Source organism: Cheilinus undulatus, linkage group 17 (assembly GCF_018320785.1).
Source record: "Cheilinus undulatus linkage group 17, ASM1832078v1, whole genome shotgun sequence".
NCBI classification, from domain to species: Eukaryota; Metazoa; Chordata; class Actinopteri; order Labriformes; family Labridae; genus Cheilinus; species Cheilinus undulatus.
Genome location: NC_054881.1, coordinates 16,709,012 through 16,731,499, shown reverse-complemented (window position 1 = coordinate 16,731,499; position 22,488 = coordinate 16,709,012). Strand labels below are relative to the sequence as shown.

Here is a 22,488-nt window from a genome sequence, read left to right as displayed (position 1 = left end):
AACCCAACAGTTTCTAACAATTTGGCCCTTTGGCATTGACTATAAAATAAACGTGGCCCTCTTGGTTGCCCATCCCTGTAATAGAGCAGTGTCTGTACTTTTAAACAAAGGCTATGAAATAGAATAGTTTCAAAGAAAATCAAAGACCTTATACTGGGCCATGGGCGTCGACTAATTCGATGTTCCCCTTATATGTACTGTTGTCCACTGGGTTCACTGGCCCCTTTATTGTGAAAGGTCTAACCGGATGTCCCGTGTTTAACCACTGCTAGCCTAACGTTCGGTGGTGAGATGGCCGTGGAGTCTCTGCTGGTTCCTGTGAAGTCGAAACGGGTTCTGTGGACAGACAGCAGGAGGCGAGACACCCCACCGCAGCCCCCCGTCGACCTCCATTTTTAAATTATGATAACGGTAAGAGACATACAAATGACGTGCACCTGTCCGTTTGCTCGCGAGCCAGCCCGCAGGTAAACAGCCATACAAAAAAAAAAAAAAAAAAAAAAAAAAAAAAAAAAAAAAAACACTGGGCGCTCGTTTTGCCGTTGACGTTCTCCCGCCGACGGTTGGTCTGGCGGGGGAGGGGCGGGGGAAGCAGACAGCCGAAGACCTAACCCAGTCTGCTGCTGTCTTTCTGTCCGGGATTATACTGCCTTTTCGGCAGGAATGCTGTTCGACAGCCCCGCTGTTTACAGATTTTAGAGGCCTCTGAACCACCACGCTCCTCTGATCACGGACTGTAAATAATAATAGTAAAAAAGGCGAGCAACATGGCTGACGCTGGCCCTGCAGAACCTGCTTGCTTGTTTCAGTGCAGATGATATTATTTTCTTCAAACAAAGCCAGCCAACTAGATGATGATAAAACTAGCATGTCTTTTTCCTATGAGTGGAAATTAACATCATTTTCTTTTTAGCTGTCATAGTTTAGCCTAAGGGAAGTTAAGTCATTCATCTAGTAAAGGGTTTGGTCAGGTTCTGCCTTTGACAGATTGTTTTGCAGTAGTAAAAATGTGTTCAGCTTCAGTTTTCTTGTATTCACGTTGACATCTGGTCTGACTCTTCCGGATCGTAACGCCCCCTTTATTAACTTGGAAGCAAATCAAAGCAAAGGTCCCCTGGAGTCTGATCCTGCAGGTAAAACTACAACCCATCTGCTGATACCCACCTCCTACAAAAATGAAGATTAGTGGTTAAAAATTAAAGTGGCTGGTTTTATTTGGTTACTATGCACAAAATCAGTTGTAAAAGATCTTGAAGATATCTGCCACCAAAAGATGAGGTGGTTTACCTGAAAATAATTAATCCACCTTTCCTGATGGCTATTTTTCTGTATCCATCTAAAAATAACAATAATGATGAGATACTGGCCACTGACATGATCTCCAGCACCTGGATTAAATGGAAATCAATGCTTTTTTTGTGGTGCTATCATTTGGACCAAGTCAAGGTTGAAATCTTGAAGACAACAGTGTGCAAGCTGAGGGTATAGTGACCTAATGTGGGTGAACGATGGCATCGATAGGGCATTTTTTGGTAGCTTATATTGTGCTTTTATAAGCCTTGTTTAAAAGGCTGTTGTTATCTTTCATGTGACCTTCACCTTGCAGGTTGTAGTGGCCCTACCTACTGACAGACAGTTTAGACTGGGTGCAGGGTGGCTGCACAACAGCTACGTCAAGGCCTGACTTTTAGTTTGGCTTGCTCATTTTTTACTGTAAACAGCTCACATGTCTTGGCCAAAATAGTCAGGTGAATGCTAAAAAGAGAGCCATGTTTACCTTGTTTTAACGGATATGTATGTCCACAACGGAAGGATATACCACAGGCACTATAGTTCCAGTTTGTGCTTTTCAAGGTAAAAGCCGAGTCTCCCCATTCTCCTCTGGCATTTTCATCCGCACAACTGCCTCTCCTTGATGTTTTCCCATTCTCTGTAAACACTAGAGATGGTTGTGTGTGAAAATCCCAGTAGATCAGCAGTTCCTGAAATCACCAACAATCATGCAACATTCAAAGTCACTTAAATCCCTTTCTTCTCCATTGTGATGCTCAGTTTGGACTTCAGCAAGTATTCTTGGCTACATCTACATGCCTGAATGCATTTAGTTGCTGCTATGCGATTGGCTGATTAGCAATTTGTTTTAACAAGCAGTTGAACAGGTGTACCTAAAGGGGCCAGTGAGTGTAGACAATGCAGGAGTACTTTTTCAAATTTTGATAACTGAAAACAATCAATTAACCAAGTATTGGGTGCATGGAACTTTTATTTTATTACCTTTGCATCAAAACAATCAGGTATCAATATTGTTGATCAATAACAGCATTTTAAGTACTTAAGTATTAAGGTGACATCTGTGCTAAATTGTTTAATGGATACTAGCTACAGATGCATAGCAATACTATTTGCACAGGGTTAGTATTACCTGTGGACCTCTGTGTTTGCTAAGATATGATAGGTAATTTGCCCTGGAATTTTTACTTTGCAAATTACACATGGTTGATTTGCAAGGGGTTAAAAACACAGGCATCCAGTGAAATTATTACAAATTACTAGAGGGCACTAGGTTATACTTATCCTGTGCGAATAGGGCTTCGAATGATAAATCATAACAAAGCTTTACCTTCATTACCCCTTTTCACTTAAACTTTGTCTCCTTTATGATTTAACGTCAGTGTCCCAGGCAGTGTGTAGTTTAATACACTGTATAAATATGGACATAGTCTTTGTGATTTTACCCACTGGTTTCTGCAGTGGAGTTTTGAAGCCTAATGATGGCAATTGCCTTGTGAGAAATGCGGACTCAGAATAAGTTTTTGTCAGCCATAGTCACAGACAAAGACCCTGTTTGTGTTTAGCATTAACGATCCATTTCGGGCATTCAGATACCAGGTATACGCAAAAGTTTTTTGTCGTATCGGCGTTTCATCCACACAGAAATGGTGTTTTGGGTGACTGTAAATGATACTTTTTGAAAACGGGTCCCAGAGTGCACAAATTCGTAAACTACTGCTGTTTTGTGTCCGTGTGGACGGCCAACGGCATCTTTCTTGAAACGATTACGTCACACATAGCGTAGCTCTCTTAAGACACCTGCATGGGTCGACCAAAACAACAATGGCGGATTGCATGATTGTGTTCCTGCTGCAGAAGCTACTGAGCTTGTTATGGCTTTTACAGCAAAATCTGATGCTCCTTTACCGCCACCGCGAAACGCATACACCATATGTTCTTAAATCCAAAGTGGAGAACAACCAGAAGGGCAACTAGAAGAAAGTTTGTGTCAGTTTTCTGTGATCTTTTTCTCTCTTTTTGTGCATTTCTGTGGCAGCAATAGAGCACCATGTACAAGCTTGGCATGTACACTACAGCATTTTCAGTCATTTTCAGTGGTTCCGTGCCTACGTGGATATTTCCTGAAATAATCCTGTCTTTACAGAAAACTTTACAAAACGAAACGGCAATATATCGTTTTCATCTCCGTGTGGACAGGGCCTCACTTTAGTATGCCCATAACATTAATCAACAAGTTGCCTTACTGTGGCTTTGTATCCCTGCATGCTGTGTGCAGTGGAGATGCTGCTTAGCCTGTATGCGTATTTCTGCTGTCTAAATGCACACTTTGATATGTGTGTTAATGGGACTTCTGGGGCTTCTGTAGCCTTTCTCAAGTGGACACTCAAGGAACCGCAGTGCACTTCAGCATTGGCCTTATTTTTCAACACTAGAGGTGTGGGCTTGGTTTGCAGCTCTGCATGCATAAAGCATCGCTCTTAGTGTGGTCATATGTTTGATATGTTGAAGCATGGATGCAGGTCAAATGCATTTGGTATATGGAAGCTTTCTAAGGTGCTGCATGGATATTAGTCGCAGTTTACAATGTGCGTTACAATGTATGGTAAAATCAGAAGCTCTTGCTGATCAAAAGCATGCCTTCAGTTTTGATTTGAACACTGGCAGGTTATAACGCTGAGAAAATACAATACAATAAAAATGTACTTTAAAGGTTTAAAAGAGAAATATGCTTAAGGGAACTTTGACTCAAAGACTTGATGTTAAAGCACTAGTAAGAGTCTTAGAAACAGATGTAAGGAAACTCCCAGCTTTATTGTTCTTGTTGAGTCATGGAGCTGCAGTCTGAATGTTTGAACAGCTCGGGCAGTGCTGGGACTTTATATAATCCAGATGTTTCAGAGGAGAACACAGTGAAACCCTCAGTTGTGGAGAGATTTTTCACTTCTTTAGCCTGTGTATAGAAGAGGATGTAGTTTTACTCCCAGTTTCACTCTGATTTTCACCTGAAGGTTTCAGTTTTGTCATGGCTAGTATGGTATGTTGGGTTGCTTCTGTCCTGCATCGTTTGGCTTTTCATGACAACAGATGACTGGCTGTGTTGCTTAGGGTAACAGGAGGGAAATCACCAGCAGCTGCAGTCAAGTGCTGCAAAATGTCTCTGTGTTTCTGGTTGGATGGTTTTCTCGGAAGGTAACCAGCAGTGAGAAAAGTCAGCCACAGTGTTGAAGGTCTTCATGAAACAATGGTGGGACCAGCTGAACTGCAACTGATGTCCACTGTAGTGTGTAGTATTTTATTTGAATTGTCTAAAAATTTTTCAACTTTAGAGGCCTAAGCTGGCTTCTTTAAATATTCTCTTTTGTCTAAAGCCTGATTTTGATTCTTAAACAACAGTATTTAAAGACAGAAAGCAACAACTTAACTTTAATTTGAGGTTAGATTTGTTTGTATTCACAGGAGGTGTTCCTAGCACCTATTCCATATACATATATCCATATACATTTATGGTGATAAATAAAATGTACTTAATTAAAAAATGAAATAAAGAAAATTCAACATTTTATGCTAACTGTGTCAATGGCACAGAGCAACACAGTAGCAGCAGGAACATGGGAAGTGGTGCCATATACTCACTGTGTCAGTGACACCCAGGCCTCAGCGTTGATTGGCTGGTACTTGTGGGACATCTAGTCAGTCTGATAGTGTTGTTGTCAGGACATCATGTGAGACCTTGGGGTGACAGAGCCAGAGGAAAGACTCTTGATTATCAGTACAATTAAATGCTAATACAAGTAATTGGTCAAATGTCACATATCAACCTCAGTAATTGGCCAGGTTGATAATTGGTTGGCCAGTTTATAAGTCTGTCTATGGCTGTAAATATCGGTAAATGTGGAGGGAAAATATTTGTCAGCAGAAAATATTGGCTGTAAATATCAGCCTATGTCTGGTATAAGTATTGGCCTTTATCTGCTTTCAATAACGGCCTGTATTTGGTGTAAGTATTGGCCTATGTCTGCTATAAAAATTTGGCTTATTTTGCTGTAAATATCATCTTATGACAGCTGCAAAAACTGGCCTATGTCTGGTGTAAAAATCAGCCTTTAACTTATGTAATGATCGGCTTATATCAGCTGTACTTAACAGCCTTCTTATTTACCTTTGTTGACTGTAAACATAAGCCTATATCGGGCGTAAATATCGTTCTAAATTGGCTTTAAATATTGGCTTATGTTGACTGCAGATATCAGCTATATTGGCTGTAAATTTTGGTCTGTGTCATTTGTAAATATCAGCCAATATTGGTTGTAAATATCAGACTTTATCAGTAGTTTAATTGGCCTATATTGGCTGTAAATACTGGCCTATATAAAGTTTAGAGTTCAGTCTATATCACGGTTAATAGTAGAAAATATAGATTATAGATATAGATATATGTTTATCCTGTAAATATTTGCCTCTATTGGCTTTATATATAAGCCTGTAACGGGTGTAAATATCCACAAATGTGGACTGCAAATATTGGCCTGTATTAACTTTAAATATTGGTCTATATCGACTGCAGTTGACCTATATCAACTGCAAATATTGGCCTATATTGACTGCAAATATTGGCCTATATTAACTGTAAATATTGGCCTATATCAACTGCAAATATTGGCCTATATCAACTGCAAATATTGGCCTATATTAACTGTAAATATTGGCCTATATTGACTGCAAATATTGGCCTATATCAACTGCAAATATTGGCCTATACTGACTGCAAATATTGGCCTATATTAACTGTAAATATTGGCCTATATTAACTGTAAATATTGACCTATATCAACTGTAAATATTGGCCTATATCACCTGTAAATTTTGGCATATATTGATATTTGCAAGTATTGGTATTTGCTGTAAATATTGGCCTATGAAGGCTGTTAGTCTGTAAGCCTGTATTGGCTGTAAATGTTGGCTGATATAGGGTGTCAGTATCGGCTGTATACAAATAAACTAGTGCAGGACCAATAAACCTATCAGCAGAAGTCTTTATTTCTGTTCTTTTCATTCCTTAAACTTTAAAGTACATTTTAAGGACTGAAGTTGGCTTCTTTGTTCATTCTTGCACTTTAAAACATGTTTTAAGGACTTAAGTTTTTGGTCTGAACTTCTTGAATATAGTTATTGGCTATAATTGATTTGTAAATGTCATCATATTGGATATCAGCTAACATCTAAGATCATGCAACCCTTAAAGAGTCTATATATTCATGTATAATATGGTGTGCCTTGAGGTTTTGGCTTGATCTTAGGTGTGCAACCTGTGGTCTGAAGGTGTTTAAGCACTTAGGAAACAGCCAAAATTGAGCCAAATTTTTTGAAGTTGAGGGGAAGCATATCTTGTGAAGTCAATGTTGTGTTGAGTTGTTCAGCCTTTTTGACCTTATAGAGAGCATCTGCAGAGAAATTATGCCAGTTTGTTTTGCAGAGTGTTGCTACTGTTAGCAGTGCTGGCACCACCATGCTCTGGTTCTTGCAGGCTACCGTCCACATGCCTGTGTACAGTAGTTAGTTGGGACACAGTGCTCATTTGACTGGCGTTGAGGGAAAATATATAACATTAAAATTTTGTTAACTGAATGGTAATCCCGGTGCAGACTATTGAGGGTGATTATATTTAATCATTTAGTTGGCTAAATATACACATCCCTTGCTACACTTGGTTTAATCCTGATTTTATCTTAAAGGTTCAGGTTGCTAATGTTGATGGTTGGTGACATTTAGATTCTCCCAGGTGTTCTTTACATAATCTTTGTTGTACTTTTTTAATGGTACAGTGAGAAGTTAAGGGGTCAGATGTGTTACACAATTCCCCGTCTGCAGATAAATAATACACCACCAGCTTTACTCACAGGCTCTGCTGATCAATAATTGAAGTCTCATGTTCAGGACATGAAACCTTTCTGGAGGCTGATCCACCAAGAGTTGAGCTCACAGCGCTCTGATTGTCTACAGAGTCCACAGATAATGTATTTTTCATGTTATACCTCTAGACAGTAGAGTCAGTAGGTGAGTTGTTCACAGCTTTAGGCTAGTTTAAAATGCCAACACATTATCTTCACATCAGTCATTTGTAAGTCTTGCAAAACTGGCAGATCAAATGTGTTTGGTCTCAATACTATACCTTTTTTTAACTAGTGGTGAGTCAAAGCCTGGTAAAGCATGCTCAGAACACTCAGGCCAGTTTGGATCCCATAGGTTGTTTAGATGATGTCATGGCATTGTTGAGAACTCCAGATGGGGGGCAGGAAGTGGTTTCTGCATAGACAAGTGCTATCAAAATGCCAAAGGTTTGTGCTGTTTGTGTCTGTGCTAGAAACTGTAGCAGACAAGGATTAAAATCCTCCATCTAAAGCCTGGGTGAGCAAAGCCAATCAGCGCTCACACACTGTCAGTTTGCCACCGCAAACCCTGATCTTGGTTGTGTTTCTACAGCCAGCAATGTCCGTCCAGTCTTTTCATTATGGGAAATCCGTCTCTTTTTGGAGATCTGGATCATTTGGTTCAGCTCATCAATAACAGACAGTTTATTGGCTCCCAAACAACTCTTCGTTTGATACCAGTTTGGCTGTTTAAATTTGAATTTAACAACAAAAATGGAATAAAAAAGGAAAGTTGCTCTCAAAGAGGATCCAGCTCCTGTCAATCATGAAAAAGAGCCATTTTGTAGAACTGGCTAGTTTGTGAATAACCTTTTCATGCAAACAGTTTATTGCTAAATAAGTATAGCAGTGTTTCCATTAAAATCATGCTATTGGGGTGCAGATGGTCAAGCAGTTAGCTCACGCCTCATGTATGCAGGCGGTCTGGGTTCAGGTCCAGCCTGCAGCTCCTTCCTGTATGTCTCTGGGTGTATTAATTTAATCTAAATCTGACTTTGAATATTCGATTTAGGAAGATTTCAGTTGAACTACAAGGTCACATGCTTTTAAAGTCCAGTATTAGTCAGACTAACACAATAATTTGACTTTTTCTAACGGCATGTAAACACACTAAGAACAGCATTGTCTCTCTTTGTAAACCACAGGCTACATCCACTTCTTATACTGTCTAAACTTCTCATGTATTTATGAAGTTTGTGTGAAGTGCCTATGAGCAAAAGGTGAAATCCCTCACCTGTTTGAGTGGAGAACGGGAAGCGTGTTTGTTATGTCACAAACTGAGCAGCTGCTGTGTTGAATGAAGCTTTGCTTTCTTTCTTTCTGCTGTGATAAATGAAACATGAAGGTGCGATTCCTGCTGATGAATAATGCAGCCTGCAGTCAGAGTTCTGGACATTACGCAAGATTCAGCAGCAGGAAAAAACATCAGACATCAAACACCATTAATGTCAGAGAGAGGCTGACTGACGCCCCCTGCTGGTCAGGATCAAAAACACTGAGAGGATGTCTTCATTTCAATCTAAGGCTCATGTATTTCTAGCAAAGGAGCTCAGTGATGAAATGTTGGAGCATTGTTGATTAATGTTGAGTATAAAATTGTCACTGGAGGCCAGGATCTTGTTTTTTTTTTTGGAGTAATAATCTTCAAATATTTGACTTTCTGTTTTTCCTCACAGGTTTGAGCCTGATTTTTGATCTGCAGATGTGAATCCTGAACATCTCATCAACACTCCTCAGAACTGAAGACTGGGTAAAAAGACAAACCTGCATTTATCTTGTTGTCCTGTGTTGATCATTTTGGATGAAATAGATAAGACACAGGGACTGAGAAAATTTCAAGGCAGTTTTATTTACAGACAAATAGGGCTGAACCCTATAGACCAAAGAGTAGAAAAATAACAAACGGTTGCCCCGATTCTAAAATGAAAATCTTTGATTTGATTTTAGAAAAAACAAACCATTACCAGTGTTGTATCCAATGTGATGTAATGTGTTGGTGAATAGTTATGTATTAGTTATGACCAAGCAATCTGCAGTGAACATGTAATAAAAGGATGATCCATCAGGTTTGGCGATAGGACATCAGACAACTCAAGAGGTGTTTTGATGTTTTTGTAATTCATCCATTCACCACTAGATATCAGTAAAGGGCATGACAGGTCTTGAGTAGTGTCAAGATTTAAAGAAGAGCTTCATCTGTTGCTCTAGTGTAGATCATACTCAGATTTAGCAGATAATCTCTCTTCTGTGATTAAAGCTGTGACCAGGTGTGTGCTGTAGCTGTGGTCAGGCAGCCTTGCTGCCTCTCTGCCTCCAGATGAATGAAGAACGCTCCGGGACCCAGAGACACAGCTGATGCAGGTCAGACTCCACGCACAGCTTCAAACATTTAATGTATTTGTAAAGAACTGGCATATATTTTAAAATCAATTACCATTAGATTATGGAAAATCAACTTAAAAGCCCTAACCCTTTATACCCTTTATATCAAAAATATCAACATTGGAGAGTCTGGAGAGTAGACTTAAAGACTTGCCATTTTATCTAAACATAAAGACTGAGAGGGTGAAGTGACACAAGCTGTTTTTGTGTTTTTGTTCTCAGGGCATGCAGGTGTTTCTGCAAATATGATGAAGAAAAAGAATCCCCACAAGTGAGTTCAAATACTCTGCAGCTCAATCATTTTTGACTCATTTCTTTTGTAGTGGAGAATTTTTTGAACTTCGAACTAAAACGACAGACCCAGAGTAGATATTTGTTGATGTGATATTTCATGTCTCTTTGAAGGAAACATAAGAGCAGTCTGGGTCCGACCACCAAAGTTCTGTCTCAGCCTCGGAGAAACATCGTTGGCTGTAGGATCCAACACGTGTGGAAGGAAGGAGGAGGACATGTCATCTGGAAGGGAACCGTGCTTGACCAGGTGAGCAGAGGGTCCAGGTAGGGCTTGGCAGCATACTAAAGAGGTAGTGAACACTTTAACATTTTTTTTCATCTGTACAGTAAGGTAATTTACTGAACTATAATAAAACACATCAGTTTTGGTGTCGCAGCTGAAATTTGCACCAAACTGATAAAAATGTGGATTTTACGGCTTTTAATTAGCTCAAACAGACATCTGCCTTGAAAAATCTTGAAAAAAATGAAAAACCCGAACAGGTAGTGCTCAGGACCACCATGGTCCGCCACCACACTATAGCTTGTGTCAGGGGACTCTAGAGGGGAAAACTCCTCCACTTTAAAAGATCGCTATGAGGCAGCAGTGTTGTGGGACTCTGTCTGTATCTCTCTCTGACAAGGGGACATCACTGTCACTCCCGCCTCAACTGGAAAACTCCTGTCCTTTTCCCCTCCCTCCTCTCAGTACCAAACTTTCTGGGCATTTTTTGAATTACGGAGGTTCACTTACACTTTAAGTTTTTTACATAAATCGATTATTTTCAAACGAGATATAGGGCCTGATAATATTGTTTAGAATGACTTGTTGATTTTGATTAAAAAAGACTGATGTCATTTTAGATGGGACCCAAAAATTCCAGCCTGACCCAACCTGAGCCCACGCTCATTTACTTTAAGCTTGGCCAACCCCATTGAGGCCCAAGCCTGATTCGAACCCAAAAATAAATACGACTTTTATGATTAAGTTTGAACTATTCTGAGTTGTTTTAATGACAAAAATCTGTTCAGATTACATCTGAATGAGCACAACAGCATGTATCCACACGTGGCTCATCATTGTTTAGAATTAAAAGAGCATTGAGGACAACACAGACACATCAGTGTGCCCCCAACAGTCTGAGCTTTTTTGCTCATTCGTCTGTTAACAGACGACTTCATTGGTAAATTTAGTTGTATTAGAACAGACGATCAGTTAAATTATTTGCATCTGTTTCCTATTTGCTTTCTCTTTCTCACTCAGCCCACCCCCTGCACTATTTCACTGTGTGCTTGTGGGGTGGGGCAGGCTGGGAGAGCCACTCTTTAATGACTTTTCCCCTCAGCTTGTCAAAAACAGACATATAAAGAAACAAGTGATATACTGTTAGAAAAAAAAACTGACTGAACTGTAGTTTTTATGAAAGCATGCATCATAACTTGTGCAGTGGGGTGTTGTTCTTAAGCAAAAAAAAATAGGAAGAATAATTATGAATAATGGACAAAGATCTATAAAGATAAGGCTGAGAGACCTGGAGCAGTTTGCAAAAGAAGAGAAATAAACATGTGTATACCAAAAACATTTGTAATTGCAACAATTTCTGGGAGAAATGGTGTATTTTCTGGAAAAATTCCAGGGCTGCCAATACTTTCCTCCATGACTGTACTTGGCCATTTACCTAAAATATTATATATATCACACTGAGATCCAGTGTTTACTGAATGAAAGACTCAAAAAATTCTCTGAGGATGTGGGGAAAGAGGCGACAAAATGGAAGAATAGAGGTGATTTCATGTGTTTCCGTCCGCCAGGTGCCGGTGAACCCGTCCCTCTATCTGATAAAGTATGATGGTTTCGACTGCGTTTATGGTCTGGAGCTTCATAAAGACGAGAGGGTTCAGGGACTCGAGGTGCTCCCTGACAGACTCGGTAAGTCTGACACGAAGACAGGTACAGACAGAGATAATAAGGGATGCATCGACATAAGTCCATCACAAAATTAGCTGCAGATGACCCGTTACATCATTAGGCATGCTTTTTATTATGTAAATGTAAATGGCATTGTTTTCTGGAGCCTTGATTGAGTAATGAACCACATCACCTTCTTACTAGCTTTGCAGAGAGTTGCATATGCAACTTTTACTTTTATTTAACCAGGAAAACCTCATTGAGATGAAGAATCTCCTTTTCAAGAGTGTTTTGGCCCACGCAGGCAGGAGCACAGTTAAAATGTTACTGATAGACAATGAGCAGCCACAAGTACAGAAAGAATAGATCATAAATCAGCTGCCGTGATGGGACACTCAAACAAACATAGCTCAGTGGTGGTGGCCACTACAACTACATCTTGGCCTGCCAAACTCTAAGAGCGTTTAATTCTACAAATAAGTGTTAAACTTCCTGTAGCAGAGTCAAGACGTAAGTCAGAAAGCACACGGGAGACTTATTCATCTGCTGTAGTAGGAAGTTGTCGCTGCTGCTTCTTAAACTAATCAAACATTAGTTCACCAGTGCTATTAACTCTATCACATAATGTTTATCTTTTTATGTCTACATTTTTCTGATCCCTCCAGCTAAATCCCGTCTAACAGACGTTAACCTAGCAGACACCATGATCGGTAAAGCGGTGGAGCACATGTTTGAAACGGAGGAGGGTCCAAAGGAGGAGTGGAGAGGGATGGTATTGGCCCGAGCTCCCATCATGACCACCTGGTTCTACATCACGTATGAGAAAGACCCCGTCCTCTACATGTACCAGCTGCTGGACGACTACAAGGAGGGAGACCTCCGCATCATGCCCGACTCCAGTGAGTCAGCTCCTTTTATTCATGCTCTTATATAATCCTGTTTAATTTTCTCAGTGTAAGAATTACAAGATTGTTCCTTCAAATCCATCTGAATTTCCCTTAAGTGTTTGCTAGAAAAAGAAATAAGTTTTAATTTTTCTTTTTCCTTTTGCAGACGACAGCGTCCCAGCGGAGAGAGAACCTGGTGAGGTGGTGGACAGCCTAGTGGGCAAACAGGTCGAGTACGCCAAAGAGGACGGCGGGAAGCGAACAGGGATGGTCATTCACCAGGTGGAAGCCAAACCGTCCGTCTACTTCATCAAGTTCGACGACGACTTTCTCATTTACGTCTACGACCTGGTCAAAACTTCATAAGACTCTGTGGACACCCTGAGTTCCCTCCTTACATCACAGAAACAAAAACCATCACATGATGAACCATCTGAAGTATTTTAAACTAACGCTCGTTCCTCCAATCATCAAAGACGGGAGACAAAGACATTAAAAAAGGAATCTCACAATAGTAAAAGATGAGAGAATGCTTCATGAGAATTGACTTCATTTGTGTAAAAGAGTGTTTGGTGAAGACTTTAAGAGCTTTTAAACTCTTAAAAAAAGAAAAAAAGGACCGTGGTTTTAAATCTAAGTGTCCAGGACATTGTAGAGGTGAGAAGGTGAGTGAAGGCATCCAAAAATTCAGTTTTACTGTAGCAAGAGAAACTAAAGCTTCACAAAGGAGAGGAAGAAGGAGAATAATGAAGCGGATAAACAAACATCTATCATCTCAAGCTTGTTTTTGCTTCGAGGACCCCTTAAATCAGGACCATCAACACATTTCAGTGCTCTGATTATTTCTCTTAATCTATAATTTGTCTCTATCTGTAAAGATTTTCATCACAGCTGGCTCCGGCTTCTGCAATGAAAAGAAAAACAGATTAAGAATGAGGAAATTTAGGAGACACTAAGGCAAAAGATGACTTTATAATTTAAAGTTTTTTGCTATGATTTTGTCCTAATTAGAATTGACCTTTGAATGATGATGTCTTTTTTCATTATTGGAGTTTTCTTTTTGTTTTGAGCTCATAAATCCTGCTTGTTTTTAAGGTTCATAGTTTTGACAAGTTCACCAACTTGTTTGAATGATCTTGATTCTGATTTAAAAATCATAACTTAGGCCAACTACTAATTATTTTCCCCAGTCCCCAAAAACCTACATGTGAAATAGTAATGGCTTAAGCCTAATTTGTACTTTGGCATCAAAACTGTTAAGACCTACGCTGTGCTCGTGTGTTGGGGTGTCAGTTTTCTCTGTTATACTCCTCCAAAATGCTCCTCAGCAGTGTTATTTTTATGCCAGTTCCTGGTCTCTCTCACACACTTCCCACTGGTTTGTGTTCAGAAACTGAGGCGACTGAAAGAGAGCGAATCATGTTGGAGTTGTAGATGATAAATATTTAACATGAGCTGATTTTACTGCTGCTATTGAAGAGGAAGACAGGAGACATAAGAAGAGATGGAAAGTACAGCTGATGAATCAATTGAAGCAAAGGACGAGGGAATAATTTAGTTGTTTTCTGTTTTTTGCAAAGGCTAGTAATATGATTCTATTTAACCGACCAGTCTGCTTTGTTTTTAAATGTTATTGCATTTTGAGGAGATAAAAGTAAGGCTGCATACATAGGCTTCTGTTTAGGCACAGCTCTACCAAAACCCAGGGCATAAGCCATGGCATAGATCAGGGATAGGCAACTTAAATGACAAGGAGGGAAACATTAATTTTATAGGGCCATGTTATTACAAATTGTAGGATATTCTCGTTGTAACTGTAATAATTACTCAGAACTTAACAAAAGGGACAAGTATAAAGCTTTTGTCTGAATTCATTTCTCCAAGGTTGATATTTTTAAAATCAAATGCAAATAGTAATACCTTATTTAAAGAGCTAGGCACAAATTCAAGCCAATTGAAGCTAAATTTTAATGCCATCAGCATAGTTGATGCTAGTATATTTGTAATAATGCATTTGGTAATGAATATGAATACATTTTACAGATAAAAATATAGCCGGTTAGATCTTTTATTTCTTGCAAAAACAAACATATAGTACTGATCATTTTATTATAATGGTAAAATTTGTTTTTTCTTATTTTTGTGGCAGATTTTGTCCTTTTTTCTGTTATATTCACAATGATGAAGAGAATCTGTTCATTTTTAAAAAAGAAACATGACATGTTTAGCTTATTAAAGCTTAAAATTAACATGAAAAAAACAGAATTTTTTTTACAAAAGTCATAAATTTAGGAGATGAAAACTTGAAATTTTAAAGTTTAGAAAACTGCAAAATTTTCAGAAAAGCCTTTAATTTTCTGAGCCTGACAGGTTTGGGAATTTATGTGGAAAAAGCCTTCCAATTTTTAGGTTTAGGAAGTCATGAATTAACAAAACAAGCATCTTTTTTAGTTTAAAAAGTTGTTAATTTACATGAAAAGAATCCCTTTCTCAATATATAAAGCTGTAAATTCAAGTGAAATAAATCTTGAAATTTCCAGTGTTGGGAGGTAAAAATTTGCTTATTTTAACTCAAAAAAAATCTCAGAAAATTACAACTTAATTAACTCAAGAGGTTTTGAGTTTGATTTCTCAAAAAATCACAACTTTAACTGAAAAAGTTTTTTTCTTGAAAATTAGCAGGGCTTTTTTTCTCTAATTTTTTAGAGTTACCTGATACTCCTTTGAATTAACCACACTCATAAAGTCATCTTTTTCCGTTTTTCATGGCTGAAGTGGTGTTAACTAAAATCCATAAAACACAACACAAAAGAAACAGAAACTGGTCCTGACCTCAATGTTAGCTGAGAGACCTTCTGAAGCCTAGTGATGAAAAATGTAAAACAAGCTTGATGGTTAACTGAAACACTAGAGGAACCTTGGAAATATCTGAAGACAAACGTTACGGCCTTTTTGCTGTTGTACAGGACAAAACAAGACTTCGTTCATCATTTGCTGTGCTGCTTCTGCAGGCTCCATTTCACTGAAATTCATGGAAGAGGGTGGAAAAATCCTCAGAAGACATCTGCAGATGTAAACTGTGCTTTAACAAAAGATGGGGGCTTTTTATTTAGCCTTTTTTATCATTGCCAAACCCCCTCCTGTCGTGGAGTTCTGTTTTGTGAAAGACAATGGGACTGCTTTTTTCTTGTGATTTCACTAAAGCCTTTGGATTTGCTCTCGTGTCGTCTTTTCTACGTCATCGATGACGAAACAGGAAGGAGAAAATGAAACTCGGCCAAAGCTCCTTCTGTCGTTGGCGATTTGTTTTTGATGTCGTCGTCACAGACTGACTTTTGTTGCGTTCCCGTTCTTCTGTTTGAACTTTAAACACGGCGGTGGAATCTCACCGGCTCAAATTGTTGATTTACGTAGCAAAAAGCAGCATGGTGGTCTGATGCACCTTAAACCACAGGAGGAGGACAAAAGAATGAGTTCATTTTCACCAGAATCTTCTAGAAAAACAGATTTACTGTAGTGAAACAGTTGAGTTTTCATTTTCCAAGCTTCCTGTGAACACTTAAAAATTCCAGTGACTTTACGTTTGAGTTGAAATGATTATAAACTAAAGTATCCCAGTTTTTACTGAAATCAAGTGTAATCAGGTCTGTTTGTATGTATGTATGCAGTAAGAGACGTCACAGTCAGATGTGTTTATTATGAAGAGATTAACAAACATGAAGGTTTAAAGTTACCTTTTTATTCAGAGGTACTCCAGACTGAAGGTTTTGCATCAATGTGTTCTTCAAACTTGTTCTATTTCTTGTTTTAAGGGGATGCATGTTTCTTTGTTTGTTCAGTAACTCCAGGAATGAGGAGCATATAAATCTTCTTTCTAGGGATGCAGTAAAAGGACTTTTGCAGATGTTTTTGCACAGCTAAAGTAGCAAACTCTTTCTGGTTGATTACTGACATGGATGCTTATTTTGTTTGGAAAGCTCAAAAAACATCTGATTTCATATCTTTTGTAAACCTTTATTGCCAAAAATGTCAATGATATTCAAGTTTTGGAGCCTTTACTGCACATAACCTTTACTTCTCACTGTAATCCATAGACTGCATTTGAGAAAATATGCATTAAATAATAATTATGTAATTAAATATACTGGGAGGTAGAATTCAGCTTAAGATTGATGCGTTTTTGGACCCCCTGTCAAAGCATGTAAAAAAATCAAAATAATTGCTCAGAGAATCGGTCTGAATTTATGAAGAATCCAAGATAACAACAGGCTTTTTTCCCCTGCACTTTGGTGGAAAGAAATCAGAGGTTGAACCTGAAGTATGTGCAAAAATCCAAGAATGTGCATCCTTAGATGGATCATTTGAGGGTTTTTATGATGACGTTTTACAAACAAGGTAAAAAAGAGAGGGCTATTTTATAGAAATACTGCTTATCGCCCTTCAGTGTGCATATTGAGGTAATTTCAACAATTTGGAGAAAAAGTACATGGAATTTTCCTTATTTTTGAGCACTCAGTTCCATCATTTTCTGTGAATATTTACGGTTATTTATTGTTGTTTTAAGTGGAAAACAAAAAAAATTCAAAGAGCCATCTCAACCAATCAGAAGGCTCCTCTGAATAAAAACTCAGCTATGACTATGTGGATTAAACCTTCAGTCTGAGTACTTCCTGTGATGTAGTTAGTCGCTGGGCAGATTACAGCTCTTACTATAACCACACTAAAAAAAGAAGAAGGCAGATTTCCCAGAGATCTGTTGTTTCTGCACTTGTATATTTCTTTATTTGTCTATCTCAGATCATCTCAGTAGGCCGATATTAATCAGTAAATGCTAAATATTTGCTAAAAACTCGATTGACAGAATCATTTTTACATCCGATCCAGTCCGAACATTTCACTGTTATAATGAAAACAGATTATTGATGTTAATGTTGGAATGACATTGGCCTTCTATCATCTTTCTGCCTTGTATCGTTTGTTTTTGTATGTTTAAAAATGTATGTTAATAATTTTTATTGTTAATGGAAAACCTAAAAATGGTGTGGTTTGTTGTTTCTTTCCAGTCTGGTTCAGTTTCAGGTTTTTTAAGACAAAGGTTTGTTGAAATGCTTGAGGGTACTTCAGAAAAATGGTGATAATGGGCAGGAAGTGGTCTTAAATTTCTTTTCTGCGAACCTAATTCCTTTGTGTCAACAAGAGTAAAGAAGCAAAAAGTGATTTTTTATTATTATTATTATTATTTTTCATGTGGACAAAGATGTTTTTGAGATTGAGCATGTGGACAGTGAGAAGGTAAACCTCAGTTTTACCTGCCTAGATGTGAACAAGGCCTAAGTGTAGTCAAGAAATATGTAAAAACACCCAAGCTAAAGCTAGCTTCTTGTCTGTTTTTGGCCACTGTGGAAAATGGAGGTTCTGCATTGTGGTCTACAGAGACAAAGTCATGCTCCCTTCAAAAAGACTTGAAACTGAAACTCTGTTTACAAGATTACAACTAGACTACTGCTGATGTTTTCCCTCACACTTGTGGTGCAAATTGAACAAAAAATTTGGGGAGTAAGCTTGAGCACTTTGACTTTTGACTAATAGTAGTGGAATACTTGTGGTCCATCACAATTAGTTAGCAGCACAAAACATGAATTGGATACAGCAAAAGAAAGGCACTTGCATTAGCAGTTTAAGCTGCAAGTCTTTTTATACAACATTCAGCATTTCTATAGAAACAGATAAGTTATGTCCGACTTAATTAGGAAGGAGGTCAAGTAATCATCATACCTCCTGAAGAAAGCTGGACGCCATAGGGAAGGAAGATTCTTAAAACTTCTTAAAACTTCTAGGACATCCAGCCTTCTTAAAGAAGGCTGGATGTCCTAGAGGTTTTCATAGCAGGTTACTTACTTAAGAAGGAAGAAGGTAAACAGCTAACCTCCTAAAGAAGGCTGGACACCATATACAAAGAATTTTAACAACTAACTTTCTGAAGAAGTCAGAAGGTTAGGTTAAAAGGTAACTGGCGGGAGAAGGAGGGAAGTTAACGGGTTACTTCCTGGAGAAGGCTGGACACCCTAAGAAGGGAGATAACAAGTAACCTCTTGAGGAGGTAAGCAGGTGAAGTTTAAGTAACCTCCTGAAAACGGGAAGAAGCTAACGGGTAAGCTCCCGAAGAAGGCTGGACACCCTAAGAAGGAAGTTAGCTGGTAACTTTGAGTAGAGGGCTGCACGCTGGATGAGGGCTGGGTTACATTTACATTTCTAGGTTTATTGGAACAAGAATCTATTAAAATGTTCTTGAAAACACGGATGGTTTGGTGAGCATGAAAAAATGTAAAACTTAAACGACCTGTTATGTTTTATAAGGTTGCAAAGGTAGGACAATTTTAGCCAACAGGGAATTAATCACTTTCAAAAACACCTTTTTAGTTGTTTATTAAAAATAATTCTACATTGGTGTCTTAACAAACAGCACAAGGTTAATGCCACCCCAAATCAAAGAGAAGAGCAGTGAAGCAGTGTAGAATAAATCACGCTCAGTAAGCAGCTGTAAACGGTAAGCAACTTTTTAAAATCCGACTAAAAAAAAACAGATAAACTTCATTAGTTGCTTAATGTACAGAAAAAACACAGCTGTGACTTTGGCTTTTGCACAAGAATGATTTGCAAAAATATTTGAATGTTAGCAACCCTTTTTGGGTCTTTACAGAACAGAGAAGTGGCACGTTACCTTGATATGACAGCTTGGTTTATACTGCTAACCAGTTTAATTTCATCTCCATAGACTGTACATGAGAATGGACAAAGCAACATCTGACATGGTGTGAAGCCAAAATATTCAGCCATGTGACCGGCACAGAAGCCTGAAGGGCAAAAATAGTGCAAGAGTGGCAGCCACCGTTGACCACCGCCTAGAGCAGGGATGTCCTAACTGTGGCTCGGGTGCCAAATGTGGCCCGCGGTTCATTTTTGATTGGCCCACAGCAAATTCTAAACTAAAATGCAAATAAGGCCCACCTTTGAACATGAAGCTTGTGCTTGACTGTATTGTATTTTTTGTTTCATGCACAAGGCAGTGCTTCCATGCTAATTCTGTAAACAAACATTTTGACCAGAAGAATTTCTTGAGATGAGTTTTTTTTGTGAATAAGTGAAGTCAGCACTGTAAATGGAGAACATACTGGCAACCAAAATAATTAACAATAACAATATTTAGATTTATAACACCCTGATGGATTATGAAGGCTAATAGCAGTACTGATGGTGTTTTAGAGACAGAGCTGGTAGTAGCCAGGGCTGACCAGGGACCCCTGAAATCTGATTGGCCTCCCTAAAATCCTTAAAATGATTGGCTTATTGCCTTGTCAGCCATTATCTATCCATTTAAGCATACCAATCACTAAGCATATCTTAACAATCATAACATTGGTTTTACTAACTCTACTATCCTCACTATGACGCATATTAAAGTGTCCCCACCATCCTTATACATTTTCCATGCGGCCCTCAGTGGAAAACGTTTGGACACCTCTGACCTAGGGCTACAGCTGCAGAAAAATTGATTTCTTGATTTAAACTGCAGGTTCTGGTCAATCTGTACACTTAAACAGTGTCCACTATTCAAATCACTAAAACCAGATCCAGCCAGAACTTCACTTCTGTATCTACAGTAAAAGGGAACCTGTCCCCTTATACAGCTGCTAGGATGAAAGTCAACAAAAGTATGGCCACTTTTATGTATTTACCATGTGTTTGGATCAATAATGCTTCTGTTTGGGAAGAGAAGGGGCAGCAATTCTTCTTAGTTAAAGCACAGGTGTGCTAATTAGCTAACATTAGCTGGTTCATATTGCTTAATTGTCCTTTCAAGCCAGAGATGTACTTTCTGTTTCACCTTGTGTTTGCATCTAGCTGTGTGGTTCTCATCTGGTGGGTCAGGACTCCAAAGTGGGTTGCAAAGCCATTTCCAATGGGCTGCAGATGTGTGCCTATTGAAAATAAAAGGTAACAGTCAATGATGTGCTTTTATTTTGAAAGATATGTCTCTAGCTCTTTGTTCCATCACATCTTTTGTGGGTAATGATTTGTCGTGATGGGAGACCAGTTAAAAACCATGGCTCTATGCATGACACAAACATTCTTGTAAATATACTTGCATAAACACTATGCATGTAACTGGAAGAAATCTCAAGAGGGCACACTCGAGAGCTCAGGTGGCTACAACTACCTGATACTGCTGACTGCTTGAGATTTTCATTCAAAATCTTCACATATCTTTCTTTCTTCATGACTCCTTCCACCTTGATGAGATTCCCAGTTACACACACACCCACAGCATAATACTCACACCACCATGTTTCACTGTGGGGATGGTGCTCTTTGGGTAGATACACCTCTCCTTTCTCCAAACATCAAAAACATCTCTATGGCCAAAGAGCTCTTGTTTAGTTTCATCTAACTAAAGGACACGCTTCCAGTATGCAGAATCTTTCTCCAGGTTGTCCTTAGCATACTTCAGTCTGGCTTGAAGATGTCTCTTCTGCAGAAGTGAAATTTGTCTTGGTCTGTAACCTCTCAGTCCATTCCTGTGCATGGCTCTAGTGATTGTCTTCTTTGAGACTACCATTCCTGACTTGGCTATGTCATTCACAAATGTCTCTGCAGTTGTTCTGACATATCTCTCATTAGTTTTCTTTCCAGTCTTTGAAATCTTTCTTTTCCTACCTCTGCCAGGCTTGTTCTGGACTGTGTTGCCCTGTTTGAATTTCTTGATGATCATTCTCACTTCAGTTCTTGACACTTGGAAATGTGTGATAACTTTTCTCAAGTCTAAACTGATTTCTTTTGTTTTTGCCGTGACGCTTTTTCCAGTGACAGCTCAAACCCATACTGGACTTTTTATACTGTGTGTAAATTAGAAGATAACTCTCAGTTTTAACTTGATTTTAAAAGCTTTGAGCATGGCAAAGTGAAAGCACATCATTGTACAACAGTGGTTTGTGCTATGGCTCAACAAAAAGGGGGCTAATACTTTTGACCCCGGTAGTTTTTGTGAAACATTAATGTTGGGATGTTTGGAAAAGCTGTGTTAAAAATTCCTTGCTTTGTTTAACAGCACGTGGAAATATGTTAAAGAAAATACATTTTCATGGGTGGATTTATGAACCGGGGATGGCAGCAGTAGAATGTAAATAAAGGTACTGGTGTATATGAGAGTCTGTTCAGACTCTTTCTGTCAATGTGGAGCCCTTAATGTGACCACAGATGCCATAAACTGATGTCACTTATGTGGTATTGACCTTGGTAAAGGAGTTGGAGCTTAACTTTTTAAACACAAAAAAAAAACGGGGATGTGGTTACTCTGTGGAGCAGTTATCAACAGATGCGACATGAGCCAAACTCTGAAGGTCAACTACGCTTCAAATACAGTTGTACATCCAAGTGCACTTGTTTCTGAGTAGTTTTGTTGTAATCAGTTATTAAAGCAGACCTAAGATCATGATTGAGTTGACAAATGAGGTTCCTGCATGATGAGTGGTGAGAGAAAACCTAATGAACAGTCACAATACAATCGTAAAAATGCCCATAAACATGAGTTTCTGCTTCAAACTGACAAGAGTCTGCTCTGCTGTGGACCACCCTGAGGTATCTTTGATGATTTATGGTAAAGTTTTGGTTAGGAGAAGAGTGGCGTCGTGCCTTGGCTCCAAAATGAGTCCCCAAGTCAATCTGTCAAGGGATATCGCAGAGATAATCTGGCTTCAGTTCAGTGTGATAGGAGACTAAGAAGCGATGTCCAGATTAGTATACACTACAAAGTTTGAAC

The 22,488-nt window shown here is 38.7% G+C and overlaps 1 protein-coding gene across 1 annotated transcript; it reads left to right on the top strand.

Moving 5' to 3' along the window:
- The first annotated feature begins 274 nt into the window (after window positions 1–274).
- Window positions 275–17,698, top strand: LOC121525388 (spindlin-1-like). The gene is made up of 8 exons (XM_041811371.1): window positions 275–411; window positions 8,897–8,970; window positions 9,478–9,581; window positions 9,825–9,873; window positions 10,008–10,143; window positions 11,688–11,805; window positions 12,450–12,683; window positions 12,838–17,698. The coding sequence occupies exons 3-8, from the start codon at window positions 9,542–9,544 to the stop codon at window positions 13,035–13,037; spliced, it is 777 nt and encodes a 258-aa protein (XP_041667305.1). The 5' UTR covers window positions 275–411; window positions 8,897–8,970; window positions 9,478–9,541; the 3' UTR covers window positions 13,038–17,698.
- Window positions 17,699–22,488: the final 4,790 nt, after the last annotated feature.

Coding starts and splice junctions, on each gene's coding strand:
- LOC121525388 (XM_041811371.1), top strand. CDS start 9,542: ATGAAGAACGCTCCGGGACCCAGAGACACAGCTGATGCAG. Junction 9,874..10,007: donor AAGAAAAAGAATCCCCACAA/GTGAGTTCAAAT, acceptor GTCTCTTTGAAG/GAAACATAAGAGCAGTCTGG. Junction 12,684..12,837: donor CCGCATCATGCCCGACTCCA/GTGAGTCAGCTC, acceptor TTCCTTTTGCAG/ACGACAGCGTCCCAGCGGAG.